This window comes from Dermacentor albipictus, chromosome 7, assembly GCF_038994185.2.
Source record: "Dermacentor albipictus isolate Rhodes 1998 colony chromosome 7, USDA_Dalb.pri_finalv2, whole genome shotgun sequence".
Lineage (NCBI taxonomy): Eukaryota > Metazoa > Arthropoda > Arachnida > Ixodida > Ixodidae > Dermacentor > Dermacentor albipictus.
In genome coordinates, this window is record NC_091827.1 from 45,719,441 (window position 1) to 45,735,625 (window position 16,185).

The 16,185-nt window shown below is 46.7% G+C and overlaps 2 protein-coding genes across 3 annotated transcripts in view; one reads left to right on the forward strand and one right to left on the reverse strand.

Moving 5' to 3' along the window:
• LOC139047961 (BTB/POZ domain-containing protein 6-like) overlaps window positions 1-16,185 on the forward strand; it is a 190,520-nt gene that overhangs the window by 110,631 nt on the left and 63,704 nt on the right. The window lies entirely within an intron of this gene.
• On the reverse strand, window positions 759-9,295 carry LOC139047396 (BTB/POZ domain-containing protein 6-B-like). Of its 2 annotated transcripts, none has more exons than XM_070521222.1 (5): window positions 9,157-9,295; window positions 7,193-7,286; window positions 3,076-3,293; window positions 1,905-2,196; window positions 759-1,503 (listed from the first exon to the last, which is right to left on the reverse strand). In XM_070521222.1, exons 2-5 carry the CDS (start codon window positions 7,196-7,198, stop codon window positions 1,066-1,068), a joined length of 954 nt encoding a protein of 317 aa, XP_070377323.1. In that variant the 5' UTR covers window positions 7,199-7,286; window positions 9,157-9,295; the 3' UTR covers window positions 759-1,065. The 2 variants fall into 2 exon arrangements, with proteins under 2 accessions (XP_070377323.1, XP_070377324.1); XM_070521223.1 differs by having other exon boundaries at window positions 9,135-9,210.

The following is a 16,185-nucleotide window of genomic DNA, read 5'->3' on the forward strand; positions in this document are numbered from 1 at the left end:
CATGTATTTTAATAGACGCGTAATCGAAGTTAGGCCCTCTCTATTCCTCCTCCATTGTTCTTTTTCTGCTTCTTTTTCCTTTTTTTCCGTAGGTTATTTAATGACTGAATTTGATTTTGACCGCTGTAATAATAACCGCTTCAACAGTGGCCCATTTTCTTTCCCACTGTCTCCTCATTTAGCATATTGTGCAGATCCAGCGCACATGCCTGAATGTGAATATGTGAAGCGATCCATGAAACGCTGTAAGTTTGCCATTTTCATTCCTGCGTGTCTGACGCGAAAGGAAAAGTCGCGCATGCGCCCTGCGCACCCGTTCTGCGCGATGGGACTCACGTGGCCATCCCCTCCAAAAAGATAGCTGGCGTTGGAACGGCACAAAGATAGGCGCGATTGTTTTCCAATGCTTGCAGCTTTGCTTGCTTGCAGATATACGGCGCAGCCATTGCGCCTGTCATTCAATTCTTTCTTTTTTTTGTTTTCTTTAGCCGATCTATTCGTCAAGACAGCAGCGGCACCCTGCAGCTATACGGCCAGGAAAGTATTAACGAAAGCCTCATTTCAAAGAAAGCAGTATACGTCTATTACAAGGGCCTCTCGCGAGCCCATTGCAACCCGGCCAAAAAATAAATAAAAAAAAACAAGAAACACATATATTTCCGTCGCGGCTCGACAACAGAATCCACCAGACACTGCGACGTGTCCGATGTCGGCGTTGCTGCCAGGGTTGAAATGGAAAGCACACAAGCAGCCTTCATATTGTTTTTATTCACCATATAACTGAACGCGCGCATGCACAGACAAGCAAAGACCGACAGAATTAGAATAAAAAGCGGGAACAGCTTGATTTGAGATTCTTCTCCACCTGAGAACGTGGCACAAGAGCACGACGCTGGAAGGTAATTTTCTCTTACACACAGATTACAGAAAATGACTACGGACAGACTATAGAAGAGAGAGGTAACATCATAGCGCCTTTATAAAAAAAAATGAAATGCAGATAAAGAAAGTAAGAAGGAAGGTGTCCCGTTTGCCTTTGCTTCGGCGACACAGCGTGGTCGCGTTTTAGGAATCCGGCCGCATCATCTCGTCCGCGCAAGAGAATCGAATCGGCGCCGACTCAGCGACGTCTAATGCGGAGCCCCCCTCCGCATTAGGGGAGGGGAGCCCCCCTCCGTTCCCGGGAAGTCGATTCATGCCTGTCAAAATGTCACGCTCGGGGTTCAGCCACTCCGGCAGCGGGGACACCCTCCCGGGTTCGAGAATCTCGCACAAGATGGCGGACGCCTCGTCCGGCGAGAGAATGTCACACGTGGCGTCATCCCTGATGAATTTGGCCATCTGCCGCACGCTGAGCGCCAGGAACTTGAGCTTGGGCAGGAACTTCCTCACAGCGGCGGCGACTGTCCCCCTGTGCTCCCACTTGGCGACGTCGGGACCGCACTGCGCGCCTGCCCAACGGAGCACGGCCCTGATGACCACCTTCGCCGGAACGCCGTGCACCTGCGTGGGTGGAGTTGCCGTATTAGTAAAACGTCGTACTGGTCGTAATATAGGCCAAAGTATATATACATAGACCGTGCGAGAGAACACGGTTGGCCACTAACCGTCGCACCAACTTGGGTCACCGAATTATGCGGCACTGTGTGCACCGGGGCTTCTCTTTAGCTATCTTTTTTTTTCACGCCGATATTGGTCAGTGTTACTCGAAACACGTACACGCTTGATTGGAGCACTGGGTATGTGCCAGTAGGACGTGTGCCGCTCCTTGATGGACTGTTTCTTCGTCCACTTTCATTTACATTACTTATCGTTTCATCAACACCCACGTGTCGCAAGGACTTTGCGTTTAGGTAAAGTTAGTTTGTACGTCACTTAGTTCATGCGTATAAATAATGGCTTACCCTGTCCAAAACGAAGTTCACCGTCTGCTCCATGGAGATCGTGAAGGCAGCAGACGACAGCACGGATTCAGCGTTGTCCAAGATCACTTCCTCCACCACGTCGTCTCTGACTTCACCGTAAGACACGAACGAGTAGTCGATCACCGTGCAGACGTCCTCTGCTTCGAGGTGACTTTCAATGTATTCGGTGCAGGTGTTGGCTAGATCTAGGAAGCGGTACTTCTTAGCCGCGTCTCTTGTGTAGATGGCATCTTCGATGTTGTTGATAGCGGACCGTCCTGTGTATACGTACCTGTAAGGAAGTGAAGGGAATGAAAGAAAGGGCTAAGAAACAGACGGAAGGACGGGATCACGTGATCGAAATTTCCTGCAGAAGTAACACTCGGAGACGTTTGTCTTTCGCCGAACGTCATGAAGAGATATCGCACTCGCCACCATTTTGCTCACACTCAGATATTGCAGCGAGATGGCATTTTATGGTCCATACCTTTTAATATACCTGGCGCTGAAATTGCGTCGTTTTCAGAGAAAAAATTCGAATTTTCCTTGTTTCGCGATGTGGAAAAAGAAGAGAGGGAAAAGAATAAAGGAAAGGCAGGGATGTCAACCAGGACGGAAACGGAACCCGGTTGGCTACGCTACACTGTGGAAGGGAAAAGGGAGGCAAGAATTAAGAGAAGAAGAGAAAGTCCACTGTGAATATCGCCGACGTGGTGACAGTTTTCTGCTCTATATCACTGACGAACACACGGTGAGGATCACAGACGGTCACTCAATGCAGTAGCTTTCAAATATCGCAGCATCGCTTTTGTGGCCCTTCGTAGCTGGGACATTCGAGGCCACGGTCCCAAAATCTCGTTCAAGGTGAACGGTTTTCTGTATCTAACTGATCTAGAACTGTCCAGAGGTCGTCAGAAGCTATATTACCCACTTCGGGTAATATTCTGCGGAGGAGGTATTCTGTAGGAGTCCACCTATACTGGACTGTCCGTTTCGGCCGCTGCTGATTGGCTGGGGCCGCTCGTCTCCTCCTCGCTCGTGCAGCTGCATCCAATCTTCAGCGGCCGAAATGGACACTCCACTAGGTGGACTTTTACAGAATGCCCTCGCAGGTCTCTGAATAATAAGACAAAAACAGGGAAATAAATTGCGCGATAGTATACGGACTCACTTGAGAAGCCCACGGAAGCCATCGGGGTGCAGGTCCCTGATGAGGACGGTGTCCCGTTCGCGGAGCGATCCGCGAAACATGGCGCCAAATACGTCACTGCGAATGGCCAACAGCTGTTTGTGCGCCTTGAAGGTCCTGGACACGGAGTACGGGCCGGACCGCACGACGAACTCAACGTCGGCATACCTGCCGCTCTCCAGGAAGACACCGAAGTCCAGCTGCAAAGACACGACGGAGGCGCAACTGACGTTGAAGGCCCACTGTATAGGAAACACAGGCCGGCGCACTCACTGATGAGTGCACGCACTCATTTCAAAGGCGTGAGTGGGTGTGCGAGTGAATGAAGTAGTAAAGGCAAGGCGCAGAAGACCAGGACTTAATGAAAGGGCCCAATGTAGAAGAAATATGCTCAAGTAAAACTCTTGCTTGGGCTAGTTGGTTTATGCTTGAAGTAGCAAAGGCAAAGCGCAGAAGACCAGGACTCGGGAAGAAGAACACAAACGACAGGACCGGCGCCGGTCCTGTCATTTGCGTTCTTCTTCCTGAGTCATGGTCTTCTGCGCCTTGCCTTTACTACTTCAAGCATGAACCAACTAGCCCAAGCAAGAGTTTTACTTGTGCGAGTGAGTGCCAGTGAGTGTGAGCGGAGGTGAGTGCCCACACTGCTGACCTATGATAGGAACTGTTTGACTGCGTTTGAGAGCATCGCTTTAGATTGAAAAAGAAAATAAAGAAGAAAATAGTTTGTTCCAGCATATTGTTTCACAATGTGGTATACAGTGTCATCTGGATAAGTAGCCTACGTGGCTAGTTTTGGATCCACGACACGAAGGTCAGCATAAATTGCAATCCAGAGCAAGAAGCAAGGACAGGTAACTTAAAGTGTGACCTTTAATGGTATTGTTCTGTGATAGTATAGATTGTGGGTTTTCTGCAAGCTAACATTATTGTTTAGCCTGTGCGAGAAATATTGATGAGAGATCAGGCTTAATCGCGATTAGTATCACGTAGATACACATAGCTATAAGACAGATCTGGGTCGTTCATGATTAGTATCACGCAGATACAGATCTGTATAACACAAATAGCTCTGTTATACTCCCTCGCTTTGATATTTGCCACCACGTAAATTATGCCAAAACTTAAAAATAATTAAGTGCCACGTAGCTAGACCAAAAAGCAATGTTGTTTGCCGTCGCTTTGAGTAAATCAGACCTGTTTTCGCAGTTCACCTAATTAGCCAGTTAATAATAATTATTCAACTTCTCAAATCTTATATTCTCAGCAAAAATGTTTTAACAAACCTTCGACGCACATAAGAGCTACATAGATATTCGCCGTAATGCCGACATACCCAGCAGTGGCATACCCGCTAAACCCAGGTGGGTATGGACAAAGAAAAAAAAAAACTTCGCTGTAAAAGAGCCTCCATTGCCGCTCGCATGTAATGGCGCAGAACATGGAACACCTGCGCAATTCACTGGCACGACTTCTCAGACTAGGAGGCGTCCGACTAACGCTCAAATTATTGGAAACCATGATCTAGGATTCACGTCACATCCGCTGACAACCAGGAGTGCGCCTGCATTATAACAATATTTCCGACCGCGTAACAGGCCTAGTCTAGGACTGAGCAGATATACCGGGCAAAATCTGACGATTTAAATTCGGGCGGAAGCGTCACGAAAAGGTCACAAAAGCAACCGTTCGTGACTGCGAAACTGAAAAAAAAAAGAAAGGTAGTCATTACCGGTTGCCGAGAGCGGTACGTCATATACAGCGCGTGGTTCTTCGGCATGACCTCCGAGATATGAGGCGGCGCCCGCGGCACGACGAAAAATCTCGGAGGCTGCGCCCTAGGACTTACGTCATTGCGACAACCGCCAGGTGCGCGCGTCGTCTGCTTTCAGATCTGAGCAGAAGCTGATAAGAAGAAGGCTACACAATCACCAGTCCTGCGCAGCTTTGGAAATATATTGCTTAAGTGGTATGTAGCACTCATTTATACTCAATTTAGCGAATGGGAAATCTTGTTGGAGTTTCTGTCTATAAATTGCGGTCTTGATTCACCTGAAGACGTCATTCTAGTATATAGTGTGTCTCAGCTAACGTTACCCAAGCTATGATAAGCAAAAAACAACAAGAAAAAAGAAACCGGTACAAAACACTGTTACAAGAACTGCAATGTTCGGTTTTCGGACATGTGACGAAAGAACACCGTATGCTTTATAATTGTATGCTGCATAGTGGTTTTTTTCTTCGTCATTTTTAACGGCGTGCATAACGTTAGCTGGGAAAAATGGTAAGTGACCGTGTTGGTAAAACGCGCGTTGTCCAAAACTGCACAGTAAATTTGAATTGACCGCACCCACGTCCACTAGACGAAGCGAGCATTCGTATTTATTCCGATTTCGAAGTAATGGACCCGATTTCAAGGTAGCTGCTTCCCACATGCTCGCAAATGTAGGCGCATGCAATGTATTTTCCATTTCCCGAGCTTATGCGCCAGTCGTGTTCCCGAGGCATTACGGTGTCTTCAAAGAGTTCTCGCAAAGAGCCACCGTCAACCACTTTCTTCGCGGCACGGCAGTTGCGAATCCGACAAAACTATGCACTCGCACTGGAGGTTCAGAGCGCAGCCTTGACAAACGTCAGCAACTTCAAGGCGCGAGATTCGAACGCACAACCACGGACGACGCGCACCGTATCGGCGCTTTTGCGTTTGTCTCCGGAAGGGCTTGGCACCGCCTTGCGACTGCATTTCTGAACTCGCGTTCCGAACTACGCAGAACTACAAGAGCTTGGAACTACGCAGTGAACTCGTCAACAGAAAAAAGCGCACGCCAAGTGAGCAGACCTGGCACCACATGCGAACGGACTTGGCATTAGTCGTGCTTACCAAATTCCTGTACAAATACTCTCCCTTCTCTCCCTTGCCCTTCGCCCAGCGTAGGGTAGCCAACCAGACCCTTGACTTAACATCCCTGCCTTCCTATATACATCTCTCTCTCTCTCTCTCTCTCTTTGTAAAAATACGCTTTTTCGTCTCTCGCATGCTGTCACTTACTTCCTTTTTCTCTCTTTTTTTTACGATGCGACGCATGATATGCAAGGTCACGCAGGGTCGTTTTGAATTTCTCGTCCCACCTTCGAAATCAATTTTCTACTCATAAATCCGACAAAGTAATGCTAAATGTTAAACTAGACCTAATAATGTCTAAAATATAAAGAATGGTGCTGTAATAACGAAATCTAAAATAAAATTCAATCACGTGATCAATTCTCGGTTTACCGAGGAGTGCGAAGTGATAAGCTAGCTCGGGAGTTTTAAAACGGTCAATTTGTATTATCTACAAAGTAAGAGATCACGTAAGGCGAGTCGCGCGACCACACGATAATTTGGTGTCCCTGGATCCTCTGGACACGAAGATTACGTTACCTGCAACGAGGTCCGAAGCTCCGCCCCCTTCACGCGCTAGAGGGCGCAGCTACCGGGCAATCTCCCTACAACGTGGCGCGGAAGCCCGCGCTCATTGGTGCAACGAGTGGACATCGAGTGTGCCACCAACCACAGCTGCGCCTGCTCACCGAGGTGCAAACTTGCATCGACCAAAGAAAGTGGCCGTTGCTTCTAAGTCGTGCGTCAGAACCGCCAGGGATAGGCAGCGCTGCGCTAATCTAACGGAGGAGAAAACTGAAGGACGTTCAGCTCCCCAAGCGCACAAATAAGGAGCTACTCTATAATGCTTCGCATAACTCCCCTTGCATATATAGTGTATATAGTACCTCATTGTACCATAACATTATCACCTGCCACCTACCTTGCCCTATATTTCCACTTCCCCTTTCCCCAGTGAGGAGTAGCAGGCTAGAGACACGCTCTCCAGGCCAACCTCTCCTCCATTCTCTTCATTAACATGTACTCTCTCTCTCTCCCCTCATAGGAAGTGGCGGCCATATTTTTCGTTCCTGGTGACATATTTTCTACGCACATATATCGTCGTTTACTCTCTACTTTTATAGCTCATTTATATAGTTTTTACATAACTACTCATGAAGTTCTCATTATTACGCATTATTCGATCGAAAAGGGAGGGGGGTGGAATCGGACACTTACAGACATGGCTGTGGTCCTCGTGGCACGTCGCTTGCCTGAAGAAGAAAACAACCAAGTTGGCGAGGATCACTGAGGCCGCAAATATGAATGGCACCTGCGGGAAAGAAGAGGAAAAAAAAGCAGGAGCCATCATGAATAAAGCTGATCAAAGAACCTCAGATAGCTGAGCTTAACCTTCAAGGAACACTATATAGACAAAATAAACTTTATCCGTATAAACAGAAACACTTCTACAATGCCAAACCATCCATCTCACCACAAGAAGGCGAATCATCGTAATCCGAAATTATGGAATAACGAGACACGCTTATGGAGGCGCCGCCTTAAAACTTTTCGCAACAGATCGCCGTGACGTCATAGATTTATGCCGCGTCTGCTCTTGCGCGGGTAAATGTTTTTTTTCTTAATCGTAAAAAAATGGACAACGTTGTACTTGAGATGAGCCAAATGCGGAACCAGCACTGGCGGAACTCGGCATGTTCCTTAGACTGGCATTAGGGACAACCAGCCTATATAAATACGAGAAGATAGTTTGACATCCGTGACGTCACGCTGACATAATGCCGGTGGGGCATCGGCAAGAAATTTACGAAAGGAATTTATGAACCTTAATTTTCACTTGTGGTAATAAACTTGATACATATACCGCAAAGCTCACAACAAATAAGTTTTCAACGCATTATATATATATACATATATATATATATATATATATATATATATATATATATATATATATATATATATATATATATATATATAGTCATATCATGAGGAGCCAACAAACACTGACACCAAGGGCAACATAGGGGAAATTACTTGTGCCTAATAAATGAACATAAATAGACGATAAATTATTCGAAATTAAAGTGGATGAAAAAACAACTTGCCGCAGGTGGGAACCGAACCCACAACCTTCGCATTTCGCGTGCGATGCTCTGCCAATTGACCTACCGCGGCGCCATTTCCCCATCCACTTTCTTAGGTATTTATGTGTCCCAGTAGAACCCAGGGTGCGTTAGCCAGCGCCACCACTCACATTCAGCGAATTTTCGGTGTCGCTGCGGATGTGTTAACAAGAAAACGAGGAAAGAATACCGAATATATCCGACTCGTTCTCTACAGTGTATATTTGTGAAGGTTTAATGATAGTAGGGAGGAAAGTAACCTTAAGGTAATCGGTTACAGTTTAGTAATTTCTCAATGACTTTCATGGGGCAGTAATTAGTAATCGTAATCATTTACAATTTTGAAAGAACTAACTGTAATTGGCTGCATTTTCCTGCACAACGTGTACAGGTTATATTATGCGTTATATTATATTGTAAGCTATAATGTATTATGCTCTGTATTATACGTTATATTACGGGTTATAACGTCTACACGTCTGATTCAAGCATATGTAAAATGGAGAACTGCTTTCATGAGAGAGCTCTTTGAGTCAGTTGAATGAAATTTGTTGCACCTAATGAGAGAGGAAGTGAAAGTCTAGTGACTGTCGGAAACATAATTTTGATTTAGCGCCTCTAATGTTTTTTTACAAGAATGTGCCGAAAATTGCCGCAACGTGTCGAAAAAAAAAAACGAAACGCAAAGTTTAAAAAATCCACAATTCTGCTCCAAAAATAGCCAAATCACAGTTCTCGAAACAACACCTGGTAGACTACACAAGGCGTACAAAGCTGATACATGAATTTCCAACGCTTACACGACTTTTGCAAAAAAAAAAAAGCCCTGCTCGGAAATGAGTGGCATATATTGAAGCGGTGTTTGAACGTATATGCCGTGTATGAGCTCACAGTCAGTCTGCGGAATCAATGGCGCATTCCTAAAAAAAACAAAAATCTTTTCGCGAATGTTTCTATAGTGCCCCATGAGATTAAAGCAGCGCGAACTAGAAGATATATGCAAAGCAAGCGACACACAGGGACAAGCGCCGTACCTACATCACTGCGCCATTGTACCTGAAATTCGCTACCCTCCAGCACAGGCGCTCTCTCCTCCTCGCTGCGTGCTCGCCCCAGTTCCGTGCAGTGCAGCGGGAACTACGTCCGGCATCAACCCACCACACATGTCCATAAACGGCGCAGTGCCTAATCACCCTCCGCGCAACGACGACTGAATGGAAGCTGCTTAAAGGGTCGCTGACACGATGTTTCCCACTGTACATATTTTTTGCGCTAAGCTAGGGTCCTAGACATCTATAGTCCCAAAACATATTGACATTTTAGTAACTCTTTCTGTAATAGATTATATATTACATATTTTATACTGCTCTGTGGACATTCACAGTTTTTTCTAGGGCGCAAAGGTCCTCACTTAAAGCAAAAAAAAAGAAGTGAATGGTTGGAAATATGTCGGTAGCCCTTTCATATCCGCGAATCCTACACACCCGTGTACAATGCCAAGCTTCCGCGATCGTCAAGAGAGAAAGAGAGAGAGAAATATAAAGAGGGAAAGGTAGGGAGGTTTTCCAACGACGCGCCGGGTTGACTTCCTTGAAGGCGTTCAATGGCGACAATAGAGCCCTGGGACTCCAAATGCGTGGGTATACGGAATTTTGAGGGCTTCTCGGAAGGGGGGGGGGGGCATGTAGTTTTCTGGACGATTGGCCCGCCGGTTACCACGTGAATGCGCGACAACATGGTGGCACCCAGTTTGCCCTCTTGTTACGGGCGTGCCATCGTGCTCATTCGCACAACAGTGAATATTCAGAAGAGCACGCAATTGGGCTGGTTGGTTCCTGATTACGGGCAGAAAAACAGTGCTAAACAACAGGACGAAGAGAGGGACACAGACCACAGCGCTGTGGTGGTCTCTGTCATTCTCTTCGTCATGTCGTTGATCGCATGCTTTCTACTCGTAATGAAAATTCGTCGCTACCGTTTTTTTTTTTCGCGATATCACGTCCAAGTTGTTGCCCCCCTTACTGCGACAAAAGACCCCCCCCCCCCCCATCTCACGCCGATTCGGCGAGAACGTGTAATGGAGTCCCGCCGCTTCAACTACGCGTGCACGTGCCGCTACGTGTTTGTTATGCATGTCGCTATACAAATTTTGAGAATGATCGATTCAGACGTTCTAGAAAACATTATATATCGGAGGAAGTATTATTTTCTCCTACTAATAGAATGGAGCTTCTTAAATCCCTTTCGATGTGCTATGACCAAAGCTGCTATAGTGCTGCAGAAAAAAAAATAGGAATCGGGGCTTCATTTTTCCGGGAATTCGAATTTCATTTCTCCGCACGCGAGTTTCTGGGACCGCTAACGTGACACGCTTGAGGCAAGACGGTGCATGTAACAGCTACGCCCCTTGCTAGTCACGCAGTAAACACGAATACACATTTAAACAACAAAACAAGGTTCACAGTAGGCAAGCTGAATTCTTTCTTGCGTTCTAATGACTCGACGTGTTGAAAGCATCGGTTCATTAGAAAGCAAGACTTAGGATGAAACCATTATTGTTGGGGAAAGGTTAACTTGTTGATCGAACACTTGAAGTTGTTGCAGTCGTACGATTGTCCTTAACAGGACAGGAGTGAAAAATTCGTCGCTATTTTTTTTTTCGCGATGCCGCATCCAACTCATTGCCGTTGGTGGCGGTAATCGTTAGGTCAGAATTAACGAATCTAATTGGTTGGTGTTCGTCTAATTAGCATATAGTCTCCGGTTCGCTAACAAACGCTCCCGGGAACCAACTTAGAAGGTGTGCTATGGCTGAAATCTGTGACAGAAGTCGTTACGCGAATAAAAAAAAATTACAAAAACAGGGAAAACCTAAAAAAAAAAAAGAAGTTCATGTACCATCTCTTTTCAAGTGTTTTAAAGCTACGCGTATTTTGTGAAGTATATACCGACTTACTCCGGTACAAGACGTTGGTTCGAAACGTGCCACCTTCTACTCAGTGCTTAATTATCTAAGCTCGCGTTCGCCCGTTTCTTATGTGCATCCCCTCAATCACTTCTCGCGTACATGCAGCTTGTTACTAAAAAAATAAAAAGACGGACCAGAAGAGCCAAATACGACTTACCCAACGCTGAGGAGACGACGTCACCACCGTTCGCGGACAGTTTAGCGGACGAACAGTCACCGTGGACGTCGGAACAAGAGTGACGACCACGATGTGTGAATCCACGTCGCTTTCTGGCCACCAGAATGCGAAGCGATGCGCCCACGTGGGGTCCCCAGTAAACGCGTTTGAGAAAGGAGGAAAGGGGTCGCGTACCGGAAAGGAAAATGCTCCGCGAGATTGTGTCAAGAAAAGAAAGTCGGGAGGTTAGCTGGAAGGATTATGGAGGGAGATAGTCTGACAGATATTGACACTGCGTTTATCTGACAATACGTGAGTACATGATTGTCGAGGCGCCGAAGCAAGAAGGAGGCGATGTGAGTCAGTGAGTCACCTGATTGGTCAAGGTGGCGACGTGAGTCAGCTCACTAGGCCCCTAGCCCCGTGTGCCCTTTTTGTACAAGCGAAAGGAGAAATACCGGGAACCTAGTAGACGAACAGCATGTGTTATACAGGCCGAATTCCAGCGTTCGACAAGGTAATAAAGGATCCGTAAAAGATATGTACATTTATGAGAAGGTCATACAGTAAATCTTTTACACAGTCAGTTTCAGAAGGGGGTCAACGAAAGTTAGCGTAATGAAAAAGAGACGTCGTTACCGAATACATACGAACATTGTCAGTATAGTGTCATACATATTTTTATACATATAAAAAAAAGAGAGGGCAACTTTTATTGTGAACGACAGTAACAGCAACAAAGTGGCCTGAGAAAAAAAATTATGCGGGTCCCACGCACTGCGGGAATCGATGTAAGCGAAGCTTTCAGTGCTGTTTGCTTTGGTCGACGATAATTAGAAGTGACGTTGACGGCAAATGTATAATTTATTCAGCGTGCAGTGCAATGTGAGAGCGGTGAGTTGATGTTGAAAGTTACATTGCGTGCAACACCTTTCGTTTCTCCGCGTGCTAGGCAGAGCACACAAAGAGTCTTGAGGCGTTCTGGTGCGATATTGTTCGTAACCTCCGAGAAAGTATGCTTCAAAGTGTTGTTTACACTGGCTTTACTCAACAAAGTATAACAAAAACATAGACGTTTCGCCACCTATGCGGGTGGCATCGTCAGTACACAATGGCAACAAATGAGAAATACATCCTATTTATCTATGAAAGTGCCGTAAACATCCGGCAGGGGGCCACGGTTAGAGGTTAGAGTTAAGCCAGTGTAAACAACACTTTGAAGCATGAGTTCCCCTGGCTTTTGGAACATTTTCTCACGAGAAAGTATGCATTTCTCATTGCCTCACTCGGCACATCACATCGTGGCACAAGTGTTCGACTTTGATTCAATTATGGATATTGTACTTGGTCAAAACACAATGCGATTATGAGGCATGCAAAAGGATAGAAAGCTGGACGAGTTGGTACGGTAACATATTCTTGGATTGTAGCGCGAAGTGGCTCGCATAGACTAGAAGGCCACGAGGCACCAGGAGGCATGCCGTAGTGGCGGACTCCCGATTCATTCTGACACCACGGTGTTCTCTTAACGTGTATCTAAATGTAGGTGCACGAGCGTTTTTTTTTTTTTGACCCCTGTCGAAATGCGGCTGCCGCGGCCAGCATCAAAATCGCGACATCGAGCAATGCCGTAGCCGTAAAGCTACCGCAGAGGCACGGAAGCGTTGATTTGACGTGCGACCGCTTCCGTAGTGTCACCTAGGACCCCGCGGTGCGTTTTAATTAATGCCGCTCTGCTTCTGCACGTCCTGCATACGTTGGCCGCGTGACATGTTTGCATGTTCGTTTTTTTTTTCAGAAATAGAAGAAGCGTACCCTACTGTACCTTCAACTTAAATTTATCCCATTTACCCTTAACCACTGTCCTATCTAGAAGCAGCGTTTGCTTGCCTGGTCACGTCAGCTATTCTTTATCTCTCTCCCCCCCCCTCCCTTCTACGGGGCTGTGGGCGAACAGTGGCAGGGCTGTTATTCATTCGTTACGCGACGGCGTCGGCTCTACCCAATCTCTATCCCCTCTCCCCTCTGCCATTCTATCTCGCTTCCCTCGGGACTGTTTCACGTTAGTACAAAGGTAAGCGCCGCAGTTTGTTCAGTGCTTGTGCGGGGAGGTCACGGGTAATTACAGCCGTCAAGATGGTACTGTGTCGGCGCCCAGGGAGCTCCAGATAGCGCTCCGGTGAAGCGTTGTAATGGTCCGAAAAAGTTAATCATATCGCATATTTTTCTCTACCGCGCTTCCGCCATGTGTATACACACTCTGAAAGAACTCCGACGCGCCGTGCTAGAGTGCGACAGCATCAGCAGCAGTGGAAAAGTCGAATGAAGAGGGAAAGAAGGCTGTTCTTTAAAAGGTTCACTTTTACAGAAACAAAACTGCCCCTCGAAATGTCCGTGTAATGGCAAATGCTCCGCGAACGAAGCCCGTGAATAGGGTGTTTCTAGCGAGAGGAAAATCCTGCGGGAGGCTACACCGTGGGATGTGGCTACCGCATGTTCATGTGACCGTGTTCATGAACATTACATGAACACGCTCACATGAACATGCTAATATGAACACTGGCCTGCAGGCTTGACGTGGGAAACGGTGACCGTTTACAGAAAAAGTAAAAGGTGTGTAGTGTATCACCGACATCTTAACGTTACGATATTGTATGGATCCGTGAAACGATCGAGTTAGGTGAAGTTAAATCGTTTACAATTACTTAGCAGTTCACGAAGAAATGCGGAGCAATCATATGAAAAAAAAACAACGAAAACGGCCCAATAAAATAAATGGTCTTTTCCCGTATACTCGGAGGTAATGACAGGGAAAAAAAAAGAAACGAAAAAAAGAAAGACAGTCTTCTAACCGCGCGGATGGCGAGCTGGTCTAATTGGTTCGGGTTCGCAGTTTTCGCCTGTCGTTTACTCTTCTTTCGTGCTTGCGTGTTTAACTGTTTCGCTGGAACATTGCATCCTTCTAATTCCCATAGCGTTCTCAGACACTTCGCGCGTGAATACACATTTAAGTTTATAAAGAGGAGCACTCTGTCGTGCGATTCATGTTGTTCGCGGAAGCTTCGAAGTCCCTATAAGACGCTTCAATTCGACGACATCATCGTCTACTAACCACCGCGTGGAAAACTTTGACAATGGTGTGCTATTCTCAAGGTGCATCGGCAAAGCTGGCGTTGTTCGTGGAAGCGGCTAATTTTGCAGCAAAGATGACCGATAGAGCTCTTCACATGGGCACTTGGCTCACGTGGGTGAGTCAGCCACTCCGATGCGACAGCTGCACAACTTGGCGAAGGCTACTCCGAGACCACATTTGACACGACTGTGTTGCGTGCGATGGTGAAATATGCAGTGATACAACTGCAATTGTAATGATAGATTGAGGCTGTGTCAATTTGAGTAGACTGCGCTATCTGTAGCAGAGGGCCTGGCAATCTGGTCTTACATCTTGCCAGCCCACGCGAGCCATTTTTTGCTGTACCTGAAGGCGATAGACTTTGACTGCCCGACTGTAAACGCTGCACGTGCCTTGTCTCTTCGGTGTGATAGCGCGTGACTCATCCCCCCCCCCTCTCTCTCTCTCCTAACCTGCCATTTCGTCACGCGCCAATGTTGCTAGAGTGCTGAAAGGGTGACGCGTTGCATGCACTCATGTTCTGCCCGCTTGCTGTGGGACGCGTATGGTTTAACTAGCAGTGCATCTATCTACTATCTCCAAACTGTGCTCTCTCCAAACTGACCCTATCTCCAAACTGGCGTCATTCTGGAAATCAGAATTCGTAAATTGCAGTATGTGCCGTGAATTAATTAATTCATAAAATAATTAGTAGACTTTAGTAAATTAGTTGAATGTGCGTCTCCATTTCTCGTGGAAGTAATTTCCGCCCCTCTGAGCAATCCAGCTCAAGGACCGGAACTATGTTTATGTAACAGGCTGTTTCTAAATATTCCATAAAGCTTTAAAATGATCACCCTGTATTTGCGAAGTTGTAGGAACTACAATACGGTTTCTCCGACATAAAGGATGAGACTATAGCGAGTGTACGAAGGGTGGAGGATATCAGATATTCCATGTCGATAGTAAAGTTCTTCCCGAAATATCGGACCTCGCCTCATCGACGGTGCCATCACAAAGCGCAGAATTTGCTGATGCCTTGCAGCAATAAGGTTATAGGTATGGTGATCTGCCTTTCCTTTCCTTTATGTCTCTCTCTGTTGGTATGGTGATATTGCTCATAAATAAAGCAAAATAATCCATAATTACTGTACGAGCACTCAATACCTCGTGAGCACCAGGAATGGCTGGTCACAGCAACTTTTTATTACGACCCGTTAAAGAAAACAAGCGTAGGGAGCTGCGTGGCTTCGCGCATGAAAGAACGAGACTCAGCATTTCACCGGAAGCGGAGGTGGTGGTCACGTGGTGTTCAGACGACCACTAGTGTGTCTCGTTGTCCTCCTCGCTCACCGCACAGGGTGGCGACAATCGCGTCGTCTGCTACGGAGCGCGCCATGTTCCATCTCACTCCGCAGGGCCGTGCAAGAACACCCGTATACCGTGCATCGGGTATGCACGTTAAAGAACCTCAGGTGGTCAAAACTGACTCGATGTCCCCCACTACGGGCGTGCTTCATAATCATATCGTGGTTCTGACACGAAAAAACGCCATTTTTTGTTAAGTATCATGACGCAGCTGCTGAGCTGGCCGCATGGTGGCTGCTAGGGCTATTGCCACCTCTTCCGTAGTGTCTGTAGCCTGCACTGTGGCCGCTGCAAGTTCTTCTGGACGTTTACTACACTTAGGGCGTATTGGCTGCTTGCCGGCCTTCGTGCTTACTTGGCTCCGTAGGTGTACTGGACCGTTCCCTCTTTCCCGAAAGAACAGTACCGGGCATGCAATGTTGTCTTTCGTCTTGCTACGTGGTGTTAGAGGAGCATGGTTCGAAAGGGGAATTTTTCCCA

Bases quoted from the DNA above. Each gene is read 5' to 3' on its own strand.
- LOC139047396 (XM_070521222.1), bottom strand. The intron at 2,197-3,075 runs GTGAGTCCGTAT...ACTTCCTTACAG, and splicing joins GGCTTCCGTGGGCTTCTCAA to GTACGTATACACAGGACGGT. The intron at 1,504-1,904 runs GTAAGCCATTAT...CCACCCACGCAG, and splicing joins TGAACTTCGTTTTGGACAGG to GTGCACGGCGTTCCGGCGAA.